Source organism: Quercus lobata, chromosome 7, assembly GCF_001633185.2.
Source record: "Quercus lobata isolate SW786 chromosome 7, ValleyOak3.0 Primary Assembly, whole genome shotgun sequence".
Taxonomy (NCBI): domain Eukaryota; kingdom Viridiplantae; phylum Streptophyta; class Magnoliopsida; order Fagales; family Fagaceae; genus Quercus; species Quercus lobata.
In genome coordinates, this window is record NC_044910.1 from 10,314,514 (window position 1) to 10,330,976 (window position 16,463).

The 16,463-nt window shown below is 34.4% G+C and overlaps 1 protein-coding gene across 3 annotated transcripts; it reads left to right on the forward strand.

Moving 5' to 3' along the window:
- Positions 1-5,054: 5,054 nt before the first annotated feature.
- LOC115952588 (protein SMG7-like) lies at positions 5,055-13,405 on the forward strand. Of its 3 annotated transcripts, none has more exons than XM_031069760.1 (8): positions 5,055-5,329; positions 7,975-8,112; positions 8,652-9,257; positions 9,365-9,487; positions 9,710-9,942; positions 10,030-11,979; positions 12,142-12,280; positions 12,734-13,405. In XM_031069760.1, the coding sequence occupies exons 2-6, from the start codon at positions 8,047-8,049 to the stop codon at positions 11,963-11,965; spliced, it is 2,964 nt and encodes a 987-aa protein (XP_030925620.1). In that variant the 5' UTR covers positions 5,055-5,329; positions 7,975-8,046; the 3' UTR covers positions 11,966-11,979; positions 12,142-12,280; positions 12,734-13,405. The 3 variants fall into 3 exon arrangements, with proteins under 3 accessions (XP_030925620.1, XP_030925622.1, XP_030925619.1); XM_031069762.1 differs by having other exon boundaries at positions 5,055-5,301; positions 12,133-12,280; XM_031069759.1 differs by having other exon boundaries at positions 5,055-5,301.
- The last annotated feature ends 3,058 nt before the right edge of the window (positions 13,406-16,463 follow it).

Below are 16,463 nucleotides of genomic sequence, written 5' to 3' on the forward strand. Positions count from 1 at the left end.
TAGGCAATGTCACAGATTGTGAGTTGGTGGAATGAACTTCAGAAAGTCTTGGCCCAAATGGAGCTTCCACTTTCCCACTCATCACCAACCAAGGTGACATGGGTACAAAGTGCATGTGTTTAAAAAAAAAAAAACAAAAAACAAAAAACAAAACCAGGATTGGGCTCAATTAATAAAATCCTTATTTAATTATAGCCTACCAACACGTTGGAGTTAAACTTCATCTATATCCCCAATGGAGTCGCCACTGTGGGTGCAAGGGAGTACGTCTCAGCCTTTGGAAGTGGATTGTGGCAAAGGGCGAAAATTGGAGTCGCCACCTAGATTAGGTTTAGAAAGCATATTGGGCCTTTTGGACCAATCACTTACATGCATACCTACATACCAAATTATGGGTCTGGAGTTTAGGTACGGCTTAAGAAGGTGTTAGGCACCCATGATCGCCCAACTTGTGGGCCGGCCTCCATTATGTGTTGCTAGGCCATATTTAAATAAATAAGTTATTAAAAGAGCCATAATCCTTAACCTAAACATACATCATGCACTTAAATAAAATAACACAGACAACATGTTAAAGATCACATCACAATATAAAAGGAAACAAATAAAACACAATCAAACAAATATATTAAAAAAGGAAAAGATAACAATTAAATAAAACACATAAGGAAAAAATATCAAATAAGCCAAACATGGCAAAAAGACACAAACAAACATGGGAAATAATTAAATACAGTATATTAACATAAACAGAGTTTAAAAAAAAAAAAAATCAAAGAACATGTAAAAAATGATTAAATAAATAAAGACAAGATTTTTGCTTTAATCTGGATTCGAGGTGCATACGCATACTCAACTATGCGTATGCATGGTTGAACCATAGGCAAACATACTCGATGATGCGTACGCATCCTTTAGCACATAAATGAAAATCACATTTTTATAGATTTAATCAAACAAAGATATAGCATGTGAGATCAAATAAGCATGTTAGAAACCCTAAACTAAACTAACATAAAACAAATAACACAAAACATCAACATAAACAAATAAACATGAAACAAAACAAATAAATACACTAAACTAACAAAAAATAAATAAACATGTTAAACTTTACATAAAACTAAAATAATAAAGCAAGAACAACCAAAACAGATTATAAACAACCTAAAATCATATTAACACACATTAAAAGAATTAAAATCAACAAACAAATCAAATAAATCAATTAGAGAAAATACATTAAGAAACTCATGTGAATCCTATTAAACAAAGAAAAATTTCATGGAAAGAACACTCACCTTACTTAAAATTATAAGTTTGGAGTTTGTTTAACCGACCCCTTAATACCTACAACACAAAGATTAGATTGATAGAACAAAAGAATTAAAGAAAACAATAGTTTTTAGGAATCATAACTCAAGAACAAGGTTTTTGAGAAATCAAATTAGAGCATTAGTTTCTGCCTTAGGTCTAACTAAAGATAGTTTTTTAATTTGTAAAAAACGTGCTAAGGGAATGTTCTCGGCTTTTGAAAAGGGAAAATAGGGTTTTAGAGAAGATGGAGGCCAAAAAATAACTCTCTACCTAGGATTTTGATTGGAAACACAAGATGAGTATTTATAAATTAAAATTAGGGTTTTCAGAGCTTTTTAATGGTATTTGGATGTTCCCAAGGGTTTAGGGGCCGGCCCACATCAAAGCATGATATTTTGAGCTTTTAAAATAAAGTTTTAAAACTTAGAAAATTGGACTGCTTAGTTCATCCAACTTCAAATTGTCATAACTTACTCGATATAAGTTCAACTCATGCAAAATTTGAGTTCAAATTGAAGCCTAGGATGTCTACTTTCCAATGAACAAACCTCACTCAAAATGTCTTTGTGGATAAAAAGTTATAGTCAAAACAGTGAGCAAAGATCATTTTTCAGTATCAATTTCAAAGCGATTTAAGCAATTTTGAGTTGTGATTACTTCCAAACTATTGTGAACTCTTTAATTACCATTGGTTCAAGCTTATCATTGGAGACGGGGACCAAAATTTATTAATGGGTACAAAATGTGGTATCTATACAAATAGGTGACCAATCACACCTAATACAAAGCTAATAGTTGGTGGTGACTCCTTAAAATAAAAATAAACAAGAGACTCACACACACACACATCATCGAATATACATATACACATAAGAGTCACGTCTCCAAAGCACCCAATGTGTGACACCACCAAACTCCAATTTTTTTTTTTTTTTTTTTTTTTTTTTTTTTTTTTTTTTTTTTTTTGAGGAAGGGGGTGTCCACATTTCCCACAAAATGTACATACTTTATTTATGTTGAATGTATAGACCTCCTTTAAAATATGCAGAATTTCCCATAAGATTTAAAAAATTTCCTACGAAATATATATACTTTACCACCAAAATGTACTTACTTGCTCACAAGATATCGAGACTTGTCCACAGAATATGAAGATTTTCCAGCAAAATGTAAATACTTTCTCATAAATATATACAGATTTTCCTATGAAATATGCAAAATTTTCCACATAAAATACAAAATTTCCTGCCAAATATATAAACACTCCCACAAAATGTACCAACTTTCCCAGGATATATAAATTTTTCCACCCAATATATAGACTTTCTTGTAGAATATACAGACTTTCCCGTGAAATGTACAGACTTTACCATATAATTTATAGTCTTTCTCATGAAATGTAAAGACTTTCCAACAAAATGTACAAACTTTCACATAGAATATATAGACTTTCCCACAAAAGGTGCAGATTTAATATGGTGCTTGCAAAGGAGTTCTAGATATTGCTATATGAACATAAGATGTTGGATATCTTACACATAGACTTGTTGAAATAGTTTAACACATTGTTGTAAGTAGAATAGATTGTGGTACCATGTGAGGTATTTTTGTGAGTCCTCAAAATGGGACGATACCTGAAAGAATTTTTATTCAAACATTAGGTTGTGTATTAGCAGATGATATATATATATATATATATATATATGCCCACGATGCATTACCATTAGAAATTAAGATATTGGGATTGGATTTATTTCAAAGTGTACAAACTTTCCCATATAATGTACAGATTTTTTGTAGAATATACAAACTTTCCTGCGAAAAATATAGACCCACAAAAACATCAAATTTCAAACGCACAATTTTTCATAAGAATTCGAAATTTTTATTTATTGATTCATCAAAACCCATATACAAAATCAACAAAAATTTCTATAAATTGTTTACAAATTCAGCAAAAAAGTTTCTATCCAAATACAATATTTCTATACTCAGGTCCAACCAAATATAAATTTTAACACCCACTAAACAAAATATGGAATTCGATTTTATAGTTCAAAGTAACAAGAAATCCAAAATATAACTCAGTTTATTCCTAGATTTTTAAAACTGGATTGACAATTCAAACCGGTTCAACCGGAATTTGGACACAACCAATTTGGTAAAAATTGGGAAAATTAATGGTACTCAGCCGTGAAAACTTTCGATTGAACCGGTAAAAATCGGGAACGGGACTCATTTTCAGTTCTTTTTACCGGGAACCGGACTCATTTTCAGTTCTTTGACTGTTTCAGTTTTTAAAACCGTGATTCATTCATCTCCCTCTTCATTTTCTCACAATCCAAATAATTCAAGGTAACAAGAAATATTGTGATTTACAATCCAAGTTCTTAGAGGAGAAGTTACAAGAGTTTTGAGGTACCATGAAGGCGTTATTGAGGGAGTTTTTTTTTAGAACTTAAGGAGGCAGAGTGGAGCAATTAGGAGTGGGGACCAAGATTTGAATGAAGGCTTTTCATGGGGCAAAATGGGTAAATACCCTTAATTTTAAAACTATGTAGCAAAATACCCCTCTTTCCAAACTATTTAGTAAAATGCTTATGTTTTGGAACTTGATTTGCTATATACATTTTTAAGTAAAACTTGACATTAGCAATGTCGAGTTCTACTTAAATTTTCAAAAAAAAAAAAAAAAAAAAGTGACAAAATATGCATAGAACTCGAGTTCTACATGTAACTCGATTTTATTAAAATCAAGTTCCAAAAATATGGGCATTTTGCTAAATAGTTTGGAAAAAAAACGATGTTTTGCTTCATGGTTTTAAAATTAAGAATATTTACCCATTTTGCCCCTTGTCATGATAATAAGGATTAGGTTGCGACCAAGATATAGGTGTTGATGGTGGCTAGGTTGCGTCAATGGTTGGAAAGAGAGAGGAATATATATATATATATATATATATTTTATAACCTTTTCATCTTATAAAACAATTGTTTTATTAGAAATATATTTCCTAATTTAATTACTCAGAGACCCTTCTAATTTTTTTTTTAAAGGTTAATAATTTGCATCTATTATAATTTAGAAATATATTTTCTATTTTTCAAACAAATAAAAATGTTAAACTTTAAAGGTAAGCCGTAATTTCTTTTTTAAAGGTGAAGGGAAAAAAATTCTAAATTTTAGAATTTTTTTTTAATTCAAAATGAAATTTTTTATTTGACCTTTTTATGATTTTGTTTTTAAAATGAAATTACCCTTCACTAATAACAGTATTTTTGAATCATAAAATGTCTAGTTGTAAGAGGAGAATTCCTTTATATATATATATATATATATATATATATTTATATTAATTATTAAACCAATTAAATTTTTTTTTTGACCAGCAATTTAATTTTATATTTAAAATCACAAGAATAGATAATAATGAAATCTTTTTTTTTTTTGATAGAGTAATGATGAAATCGTTTTGATAAATATAACCATGTGGATTGGATTGAAGACAACTGCATCGAGCACGAATCAAAGTTGAAGGACTTAAATTAAGAAAAATTAAAATTAAAGTAAAATTAAAGGATTGCTTGAAAATTAATAAAAAATTAGATAGTGTAAATTAGAATTTAATCTAAAAGTATAATGAATAAGTAAAAAATAATAAATAAAAAAAATAAAAAATCTCCACCGCCTCTATACTCAAATCCAAGTCCCAACCCGGAAAAAGACCCATTATTAACTTCAAAGTATTCGATCATCCAAAAAAAAAAAAAAAAAATCAGAAACGAAAAAGGAAGCGAAGAAAGAAAGAAAGAAAATTCAAAATCTTTCACAAACCCACCTAAACAAAGTGATTGAGCCCTAGAGAGATTACATTCCTCTGCGATTCTCTATTCTCGTCCCTCACAATCGCCCAAATCCTTCTTCTTTCACAGCGATTCGTGTACGGACGACTACGACGACGTCGTTTTCTTCGCAGATCTGAGGTTAAGCTTTTCAACTACATTCTTTGTGGTAATTGTTTAGTTTATAAAAGCGATTCTTTCCAATTTATTTGATCGGATTATTTGAAAATTAGGGTTTCGAAATTCTGCTTTTAACAATATTAATTTTACGTAATTTATGCTCGGAATTCAAGAATGTAGGGTGTGCGAATGAGATCTACGTATGGTTGATTGGTTACGCTTCTTTAGTTGATGCTGTTTAAATCTTTATGTATGTAATTTTCGTATTAATCGGAGTTATCGGGTTTTTTGTTTTGATCAATAATGTAGTTATCGGGTTTTTTTTTATAGGAATTATGCTAAACAAGAGTCATAAGCTGAGGTTGATGATAATGTTGTGCGTAGGGTTTAGGGTGCATGATGAACGATGTAAGGAATAAGAGAATTTTTAGATATCAAGATATTTATTGTTCAAATCGTGTAAATATCGGGTTGTTTAATAGGAATTATGGTAAACAAGTTGTTTTCTTATAAGCTGAGGTTGATGATAATGTTGCTCGTACGGTTTAGGGTGTGATGAATGATGTAGTTAATAAGAGAATTTATAGGTATCGAGGTATTTATTGTTCAATCAATGGTTCCTCATTGAAGATTCGGAGTTTCAGACGGTTGTTCATATGAATTTGATGCATATTCAATGGTTGTTTACCAAGAAGAAGAGGTTGATGATGATGATGTTGCTTACAGTCATTGGTTTAGGGTGCAATGAATGAAGTAGCCAATAAGAGAATTTATTTATTTATTTATCAGATGTAAGGTACCAAGGGCTCTTCAATAAAGATTCAGACTGTTGTTGTTAAGAATTTGATGCATATTGTATGGCTTTTCCCCACATTGAAGAGACTGGAGGTCATTTAAAGTGGGCCCTTTGTAGTTGTTCATGGACAGCCACTTTTTGCTTTCTACTTGGAGATTGTATTTTTTGCTTTTTTCTTTTTCCGTTAATAGGTAAATGCAACTCAAGGACCCTAAGATCTAAAATAGCACAATGAGATTTTAGTTATGCATCCCTGCTTTTGTTCCCCTCCTGTCTGGATGTTGTGACCTCACTGTGTAATTTTTGAAATTTTTCAAGCAGCCATAATCAGTAGTAGAAATTTTGTTAGTTAACCTACAAGGAAGAGAAGTAACATCAACCTAAAAGGCTTTACCTGACGTCATTGCTCTCATAGAAATTTTGTTAGTCAACCTACAAGGAAGAGAAGTAACATCAACCTACAAGGCTTTACCTTACGTTATTGCTCTCATAGCATATTTTTCTTTACTGTGTTCTTTTTTATTAATAAAATTTATATTATTCATAAATAAATAAGAAAAGGTTTGATACACATTAAGTGGGGAGTTTTTGGGGATTTGTAGTATTAGGGAATTAGGGCTATTTTGTTGTTTTGTGAAGAAACGATGTTATTTTTCTTTAGATGAGCTTTGTGAAGAAGCGTTGTCATTATTCTTTAGATGAGAGGCATATAATAGGAAAGAAATCTGCTTGTGTTCTAAGGATGTCTTTAAGATTGGAAGGAGAAAGTCTATATCAAAGTAAATGTATGGACACTGGTGCATAATTGGGAAGTAGTTGCATGAGGTGACTGTAAAGCTTAAAGAGTATCATGGTGATGGCTGAAAGAATTTAGTTTGAGTTTGTCAGGGAAAACTTATGAATTATAACTGCAGTGTTTTGGGCCTGGAAAAAATAGAATGTTTATGAACTGGTTTTATTGGTTTTCTAACTAATTGTGATAAAGCTTTGAGGCATTGATAAATAATGGACTTGGTGGTCTTTTTTTTCTGTTGGTAAGCTAAAAAGAGAAAGTTGAGTGGTGTCTTTCAATTGTCTTAGAATTTTAATATATGGATAACCTTCGGTTTGCCTAAAACTATTTTGTAGTTTTTTGTTTGTTTTTATGGTTTTATGAAAAATCTTGTTACTTTTTGCTTTGATTACACATTTTGTTTTTGAACCTTTGGCTGTTTCTTGCTTTTAATAACCCTGACCAAATTTACAGTTTGATTAGTGCTTCAATTATATTATAAATGGTTCTTATAAGAGCTCCAGAGTGGAGAAAAATATATATTTGGGCATATCTTTTGTTGTGATTCTTTATCAATTGATATTCCAGATATTGGTGTTTTCTTGATTTAAGTAGCAGTTGAGTTACAAAATATTGTTTGGTCTTCTTTGACTTGGTTCTGTTATATTTGCTGTGGAGTTTTGGATTATATGGTGGGAATGCAGTAGGATACATCAGACGATGTGGAGAGTATGGGAGATTAGCTACTAGCCACCTTCAAAGGCTCTTTGTTTGATTGGTTTTGTGTAGAGGGTTTTATGCATAGAGATTCCATTCTGTTGTTTTTAGGGTCTTTGTCCTTTTATACATAATTCCTTCTTTTTTTTTTTTTTTTGGTAATTCTTTAGTCTACTTTGTGTACATTGTAATGAAGTACTCTTCGTTTAATAAAATCATTCTTGCCTATCAAAAAATTTAATGTCTGAAGCTAATGTGTGCAGTATGCCGTAAACCAGTTATTGTTGAATATGATTGATTATGCATAAGGTTGTTCATTTATTTTGCCCCCCCCCCTTCCTCCTCTTTTGGTTTCATTTGAGGCTTGTTTTCTGATTGAACGGTATTATTCCCTGTAATTTCTTTGCAGGTTAGATGCTGTTTATTGCTACTGAAGTTGGATTTTTCATAGTCAAATTTCGTGACACATGTTTGATCGAAGATGACAGTTCTGATGGATAATTCTTTGGTTTCATCGAGGGACCGCGTTCAACGTCTTTACAACAAGGCATGTCATTACTTTTATTGCAGATATATTATTTTATATTTTTAAAATTCTTCAACTTTTGTGCCATGTGTTCTCAAATTTTCTGATTGTGTTTATATGTCATTTGTGGATGTATGTTTGGTCTTAGTCTGTAGCTTTTGCTTCAATTTTTTCCTCCCCCCCCCCTTCCTGATTTATTTTTATTCTTTTGTACTACAAAATTTTTGGAGTTAGTCACTTGGCATCACTGTCAACTTTGCCATCAGGCATGAGAAAAATGTCAATCTATATTTGGCAACATAGTGCTGCAAGGAAGGAAAGAAAAGGAGGCATGCAAAATTAAGTTTATCATATATTTTCCATGAGGCATTAAAAGTAAGCATATTGCATATGTCTATAGGGGTTGTTATTAAACTTATCATGAATAACTAGTTTGGCTGTTCCAGCTGGTTATCTACTATGAGCAACTTTTACCGTCAAGTACTTTTTTTTGGGTGGGGGGAAGGGGAAGTGTTAAGAATTATGAATATATTTTTTTTGACATATTTGTTGTCCTGTAGAATGTTGAGTTGGAGAATAGGCGTAGGAGATTGGCCCAAGCAAGAGTTCCCTCAGATCCCACTGCCTGGCAACAGATGCGAGAGAACTATGAAGCAATTATTCTTGAAGATCATGCTTTCTGTGAACAACATGATATAGAGTATGCTCTATGGCAATTGCATTACAGGAGAATCGAGGAGCTCCGTGCACAACTTAATGCTGCTGTGGCTGCAAATGTTTCGGCCACTTCCCAGGGTGCGAAATCTTCTTTAAGACCTGATCGAATCACAAAAATACGCTCTCAGTTTAAAACCTTTCTTTCTGAAGCAACTGGATTTTATCATGATCTGATGTTGAAAATCAGAGCAAAGTATGGTTTACCCCTGAGTTCTTTTCCAGATGATCAAGAGAATAAGATGGTTAAGTCTAAAGGTGGAAATAAATCTGCTGAGATGAAGAAAGGCTTGATTTCTTGTCATCGTTGTCTGATTTATCTGGGTGACCTATCACGTTATAAAGGTTTATATGGGGAAGCTGATTCCAAAAGTAGAGATTTTGCAGCCGCATCAAGTTACTATTTGCAAGCTTCTTCACTCTGGCCTTCAAGTGGCAACCCTCATCATCAGGTTTTTGTTTCCAATCCATTTTTGTTATGACATTACTTCACCTGTCTTATATTTTCATAATTGATTGCCTTATCATGTTGGTATGCGCTCATCTCTGCTTATTTCAGCTTTCAATATTGGCTTCCTATTCCGGGGATGAATTGTTGTCAATCTATCGCTATTTTCGGAGTCTGGCAGTTGATAACCCCTTTTCAACTGCAAGAGATAATTTGATTATTGCATTTGAGAAGGTATTATTTCTTGGCCTGAAATGAGGTTTTCTTTCATACATTAGAAGATGTGTTAACTGTATTATTTTGGGAATACAAAGCCTATTCTGATTATACATACTGATATTTCCCTAGAAGTCATTTTGTGGCTAGAAGCATTTCCTTAAAAAATGGGGGAAAAGATATGTATTTAGATATTATAGGTGGCAAATTGTGTAATACTTTTTTTTTTTCCTCCTGTAGAATCGACAGAATTTTTCCCAGCTGCTTGGAGATGGCAAAGCTTCCACAATCAAGACTGCACATGTGAGAACGCCTGGGAAAGGAAGAGGAAAAGGTGGAGCAGTGCGCCTATTGAAAGATGATAAAACAGATGCAAGTTTTGTTAAGGAAAGTCAATCCAGTATACCTGATACATTTAAAGCTTTCAGCATTCGGTTTGTCCGACTTAATGGTGTACTCTTTACTCGCATAAGGTATTAATTCTCACCCTTTGTTTCATCTTAGATGGAATCATGAAAGAATTCCTTTTTGATATATATACTTTTTCTCTTATTTTCCAGCTTGGAAACATTTGTAGATGTTTTCTCTGTGGTTATTAGTGATTTTCTTGAGCTTCTTTCTTCTGGGCAAGAAGATGTTTACAATTTTGGTTCAAGTGCCGCAGAGAATGGACTTATGATTGTTAGGCTTATAAGCATTCTCATATTCACAGTTTACAATGTCAATAGGGAAAGTGAGAATCAATCGTATGCTGAATTGTTACAACGTTCTGTTCTTCTTCAGAATGCATATACTGCTACCTTTGAATTTATGGGACACATACTTCAGAGATGCATGCAGTTGCATGATCCAACAGAAAGTTATTTACTACCTGGAGTGCTGATATTTTTGGAGTGGCTAGCTTGTCATCCAGAAATTGCAGCTCGCAGTGAAGTTGAGGAGAAAGAAGCTACTGCTAGATCATCTTTCTGGAATAATTGCATTTCATTCTTGAACAAGCTCTTGTCAAGTGGATTCATGTCCATTAATGAGGACAAAGACGAAACATGTTTTTTCAATATGAGTAGGTATGATGAAGGGGAAATTGCTAATCTGTTTGCATTGTGGGAAGACTATGAATTGAGAGGGTTTCTCCCTCTTGTTCCTGCACAAATGATTCTTGATTTTTCACGGAAGCAAGTTGGAAGTGATGGTAGTGACAAGGAGAAAAAAGCTCGTTTTCAGAGGATTATAGCAGCCGGAAAGTCTCTTGTTAGTGTAGTTCGGGTTGGGCAAGAATACATGTATTTTGATCCAAGGTTGAAAAACTTTGCTATTGGTGCTGAGCCTCAAATATCCGATGATTTTGGGCTTCCTAGTTCTTTGGAAATGCCTGCATCAAATGGCTTGGAGCAAGAACCACGGGAGAAGAAAATGAATGTGGGAGTTTTTCCACCAAAGGCACAATTATATGCAGAAGGAGAAGAAGAGGATGAGGTTATTGTTTTTCAACCATTTGTGGCTTATAAGCATGCTAATTTCATTGATCCAGAGTTGTCTTCTTATGATGCTCTTGTCCCTGGTGGTAATGATTCCCAGGGTGATATGGGAAGTTGTGATGTTTCTGTTTCAGCTCCACTTGAAGGTAGAGTATCAGGGAATGCATTAGATTCAAATTTAGGCCCAAATGCTCTCAATGCACAGTTAGGTCCTCCCACATCACTTGCTACCATTCTGCCCCAGCATGTGCAATCTTTCCAACCAAGTACATCAAAGTGGCTGCTTGAACAGCAAGCTCGTCTGGCCAGTGGATTAAACAAATTGAACAGAACAGAGAATGGGGTTGTTGTGAAACCAGGTTTGCGAGAACATTTTGGAGTTTTGCAGCATGCAGCACTGTCGCTTCCTTTTCCTCACTCTATTAATACAAGTTCTGGCAATGAGTTTGCTCAGGGTTTTGATGCTGGGATACCGTCTAAGTTTGATTCAATTATGTCTACTGGAGCCAGCTTTGATAGTCTCTCTCTGAATCCATCATCAACCTTGGCAGCAAGTTTAAGAAAGAATCCAGTGAGTCGGCCACTAAGACACTTTGGTCCTCCTCCTGGATTTAAGCCTGTTGCTCCAAATTTCGATGATGAGTCCTTGTCTTACACTACTTTGAAGGATGAGACCTCGCAGTTGGATGATTATAGATGGCTAGATGGATATCAGATGCCATCGTCAGCTAATTGCACCAGGTTTGACAATTCCATAAATCATACACCACAATCATATCACCAAGCAAGTAAGGGCAATATGGGGATGATAAGTTTTCCATTTCCTGGAAAACGAGTTCCAACATCTCAAGTCCAAGTGGAAAACCAGATGAACTGGCAGGAATACCAGGCTCCTGATCCTCTGAAAGCATACCAGGGACTGCACCAGCAGAAAACTAATAAAATGAATCAGGATTTCATTCCACTGCCGAAACAGTATCAAGGACAATCTATCTGGGATGATCGGTTCTTTGTGTGAGATCATTATGTGTGGTAAGTTTGTAATCAGTAGTGTTTTTTGCTTCTGAATTTTCTAATTGATCTTCTTGAGTGAGCATCTTCTTGCGATGAAGTTAAAATTTTTCATGATTATATTCGTGTAATTTTTTCCACATTGAAATTTGCTGATATGTTTTCTACATTGAGGTTATGAAGAATCTATTATGGTGAACAATCCTGAGGACTGGCACAACCAAGTACAGCCTCAGTTCTTTGCAGTCCTGCCAATGGTATTAAGTTTTAGTTGGAGAGCATGGATGATCTTGGAGTGTTGCAGGTGCCTGCTTTTTAACAGGTTTCTCTCTCTCTCTCTCTCTCTCTCTCTCTCTCTCATCATTCATCATTTTTTGCTTACACCATTATATGATTTTTTTGCCACTTGCTGGTGCATTACACACACGCATGCATAAATGATGCTTACCAATATGTATGTTGTACTTGTTTCTGAGGTTAGTAATGAGATTAACATGCACATCCTGTATGGATGTAGGTTTTGTGACAAGTGAAACTACTTTAGGTGCAAGTTTGGGTAACTTCCTTAAAATATATGTAAATTTACTGAACAGTAGAATTTTAGTTAGATTATCTGCAATGCCGGTGGCAACCTGAGCAATTATGATGCAATCTGTGGGTTTGTGCCATGAGACAACTGGCACATGTTATACATGGAACTGGAGAGTTGTAGTTGCTTACTTTGTTATTGCACTTATTCATTGCCCTGAATATGTTTTCTTGTATTTTTATACAGCTTATGTTGAGCTCTCCAGACTGGCTGATGGTGAGAAAAGGAGAGTAGGTTGAGAAATGGGAAATTTACTGAAAATAAATGCTTTCCTGGTTGGATGGGTTGGTCGTATAACGTGTACCTTGCATTTCCATGGGGTTGGGCAAACGTCTGGAGTTGAGTTGAAAGAAAGTAGCTATTCTACGTACTGTCCAAGGAAGAGTTGTTTCAGAAGGGTGTGCTACTAGTCAATGCCATAGTTCCTGTAGCAGGCAACTGATCTGTAAAAGTTAAATAGGCAGTTTGCTTGAGCTGCGTAAAAGTTTCCAGCTAGTAAATTTAAGGTTTGTGGTTAGAGGGTCTTGGTATTATGTTGGTGGATTTGGGATTTTAGGTGATAAATAAGTATTCTATGCAAGTAGAGACGCCTCTGGTGTTTTGAACCATTATGGTTATTTTCATCCTGTCTGTCTGTCTGCCGTCATGTTTCTTTGTGTATGCTTGACATTGATTTTGATGTTGCAACTATTGCTTGAACTGCTAAAAAGCTTCAAGCTATCAAATTTAAGGTTTGTAGAAAAAAGGATCTTGGTATTATGTTGGTGTATTGGGATGTTAGGTGATAAATAAGTATCCTATGCAAATAGAAACGTATTTGGTGTTTTTAACCATTATGGTTACTGCCATTCTGTCTTACTGCTGGCATTTTTCATTTTGTATGCTTGACATGGTTTTTGATGTTGTAACTATTTTCTTTTGGAAGGTTTTTGTTCGGCTGTTGGTATTCCTGTTCTTTAGCTAATCTTTAGTTTTCATAAGAGTATTAGCATCCTGTGTGCTAAAAAAATGCTACTTTAACGAATCATTTCACAATTCATCTTGCATCTTATATCTTATTTTAATGCAACTCCCATTAAAATAACTCTACCGTTAAAAAAAAGTCAAAAAAAAGAATGTGATTCACCGAAGCAACCAATGTTTCAATGTCGACTTCACCAAATCAATCATTCTCTTACCCCTCACATCCCTCATCTAAGCATTTATCACCATCTCCACTTTCATCCCATCCAAAACTGTGTTCAAATTACCCGTTATGTACCATACCACAAATGCCCTGCAAAATTCCACTTTGTCAGCAACTCAGCATTGGGTGAGCATTTCCTCCCTGGCCTAAACTCGAAAGACTTCTAAGAGATCGGAGCCTCATACATTGACCCCAAAACCATGAGCAACACACCCAACCCGCAATCACCGCAAAAACCAATACCCAACCCACAACCACTGCAATAACCATCACCACTACAACCAATGAACACACATCTACCACAAAAACCTATAGCATTCCCACTAGAAAAACACCAAACTTTTGCAAAACCAATAAATCTCAACACCTTCGCGGAAATTTTTTTTTTTGGTTCAAACTTCAACAAATTTCATTAAACTGGACCAAAGTCCAAACCAGATACATCTTTTGATACTTGAAGTTCAATAATGGGTGGGATATCCTCAACCTAGACAACACTATCACTTACAAATTGTGCATTCCTAGCTAATAAATGGGCTGCCATGTTGTATGTTCTGCGCACATAGCTGACTTTCCAAACCAGGGCGTTACACTTCTGCCTCTTGATACCTTCAATGATCATCTTAATAGAGATAGGAGGGGAGCTACAACCCATTAGTGCATCTGTCACCCCTTGCGCATCTCCTTCCAGCACAACTTGCTTCAGCCCAAGGTACCCAGCAAATTGCAAACCTTCTTCAAAAGCCTTAGCTTCCACCTCCAAAGCTCCTAGCGCTATGTCCAGCTTCTTACTCATCGCTCCCATTAACTCGCCCCTTTCATTTCTAATTACTATCCCAATTCCACAGTTGCCTAACTCTTTAAGAACCGCCCCATCCACGTTTACATTATACCATTCATCACGTGGTGGTGTCCATCTTCCTATTCTCGATGGGGCAGGTTGTTTTGGGACCTCAAAGTGCTGACAAAATTCCTCCACAAGAGCATTGGCTTCAATCACAATTCTCCTTGCTTCTTTGCATCTTCCTTCAAATTTTACTGCATTCCGATTCTTCCATATGCACCACGCTATACACGCTAGACGCTCTAACTCTCCTTCCTTTCAATTTTCCCAAAACTTCCAAACCACATCAATGAAGTCACGGTGAGGATGGCAGAAAATATAGCTGAGGGCTACAGTCATTGCTACTAGTAGTAGATCATTGTAGCACATTTGTAATATTTTTAGAAATGACACACTAGATGGAGCTTGTTTTTTGTTGTTTGGTGTGCTATAGCATTTTGGGTGTTATAGGCTTTTAGCACATCCAATGCTAATGCTCTAATTCTTGTTACTCTCGAAGTTTCATCAATCGTTTTAAATTCTTTTAAAACAATTAGATTCCCAAACACATGTTGAAGTAATTACCGGTATAAAATCTCAAAGGACTATTACAAGGGAAACAATAAAGAAAGAAAAGAAAAAAGAATAGAGAAAAGCTCATGAATTTCCCTTAATTTTATAATCACAAATTTGAGATCTAAATATTTTAATAAATTCAAATTTAGAATAGGTATTCTCAACCTAAACATGTCTTTTCCCATTCTTGAGTAAGTGCACTAAAGTGGAATGAACCAAAGTGGATCAAAATGGACCAAGTGGACCAAAATGGACCGAATTGGATAGAATGGACAAAAAGTAAATCAAAGTAAACTGAATGGAACGAAGTTGACCGAAATGCTACACTTCAACTTTTAGATATTATATAAATGATACGAGGCTTTAGTTTGACAGCAAGTGTCTTCCATTAAAAGCAAGATATCATTAGTTTGAGTTTTGGGAATTAGTGCCTTGAAAAAAGAATATATATATATATACATACATAGAGAGAGAGAGAGAGAGAGAGAGGTAAGATTGCCTATATATGAGTAACATTACCCATCAATCACCTCTCTCAAATGGTGAAACACCATAAAAGTAGGAGTTTTGTTTGTTGTGTGTGCCATTTTATAGTCAAGATGAACTTCTAATTTTAGACCGAATTAATAATTTAACATTCTGTTTAGTTAAGAGGAATCGAGTTCAGTATGGACAACAAAGCGGAAACAACAAAGTGCATTGATGGTAGGTTTTTCAGTGGATAGTAGGCATAAAATACTACTTGTAGCTTCATGTTTTAGATGGGGCTTTTTAAGGACATTGATTTGAGAGTAATAAAAATTGAAAATTAAGGATCATAAACTACTCTACTATAGTTATGTATAACTTGAGTGATCATATTTAGTTGAGGAGATCGTTTCGTCTCACTTCTAAAAGCATAGAGAATATCTGATTTTGAGACAGCAATCACCAATGAGTTTAGAAATGAAACTATTCAACAATCTCATCAGTTGGCATGATCGACTTTTGGTGAGCATTCTGCATCGCACCGACCTTGTCAGTTATTGAACAATCCTATCTTGGAGCATATCAATGCTAGTTTGTAAACAATAGGAATCAAGTATATAGACTAGACTAGACTGAATATCGTTTGTTATGAACTGTTTAAGGCCTTTTTTTATTATATTATTTCCTACTTTTCTCTCTAAAAAATAAAAATATTCTTTCCCATTTTTGGGTCACATCCAATTAGTATATAAGTAAAATACACACCAAATAAATTCCCCAATATCATGTTTGGTTGAGAGAGAGAAGATAGAGAGCTTTTAATTTCTCATCCTTCGTTTGTGGTAGTTGAGTTGCCAATAGGG

Bases quoted from the DNA above. Each gene is read 5' to 3' on its own strand.
- LOC115952588 (XM_031069760.1), top strand. From the start codon at position 8,047: ATGACAGTTCTGATGGATAATTCTTTGGTTTCATCGAGGGACCGCGTT. The intron at 9,488-9,709 runs GTATTATTTCTT...TTCCTCCTGTAG, and splicing joins TGATTATTGCATTTGAGAAG to AATCGACAGAATTTTTCCCA. The intron at 9,943-10,029 runs GTATTAATTCTC...CTTATTTTCCAG, and splicing joins GTACTCTTTACTCGCATAAG to CTTGGAAACATTTGTAGATG.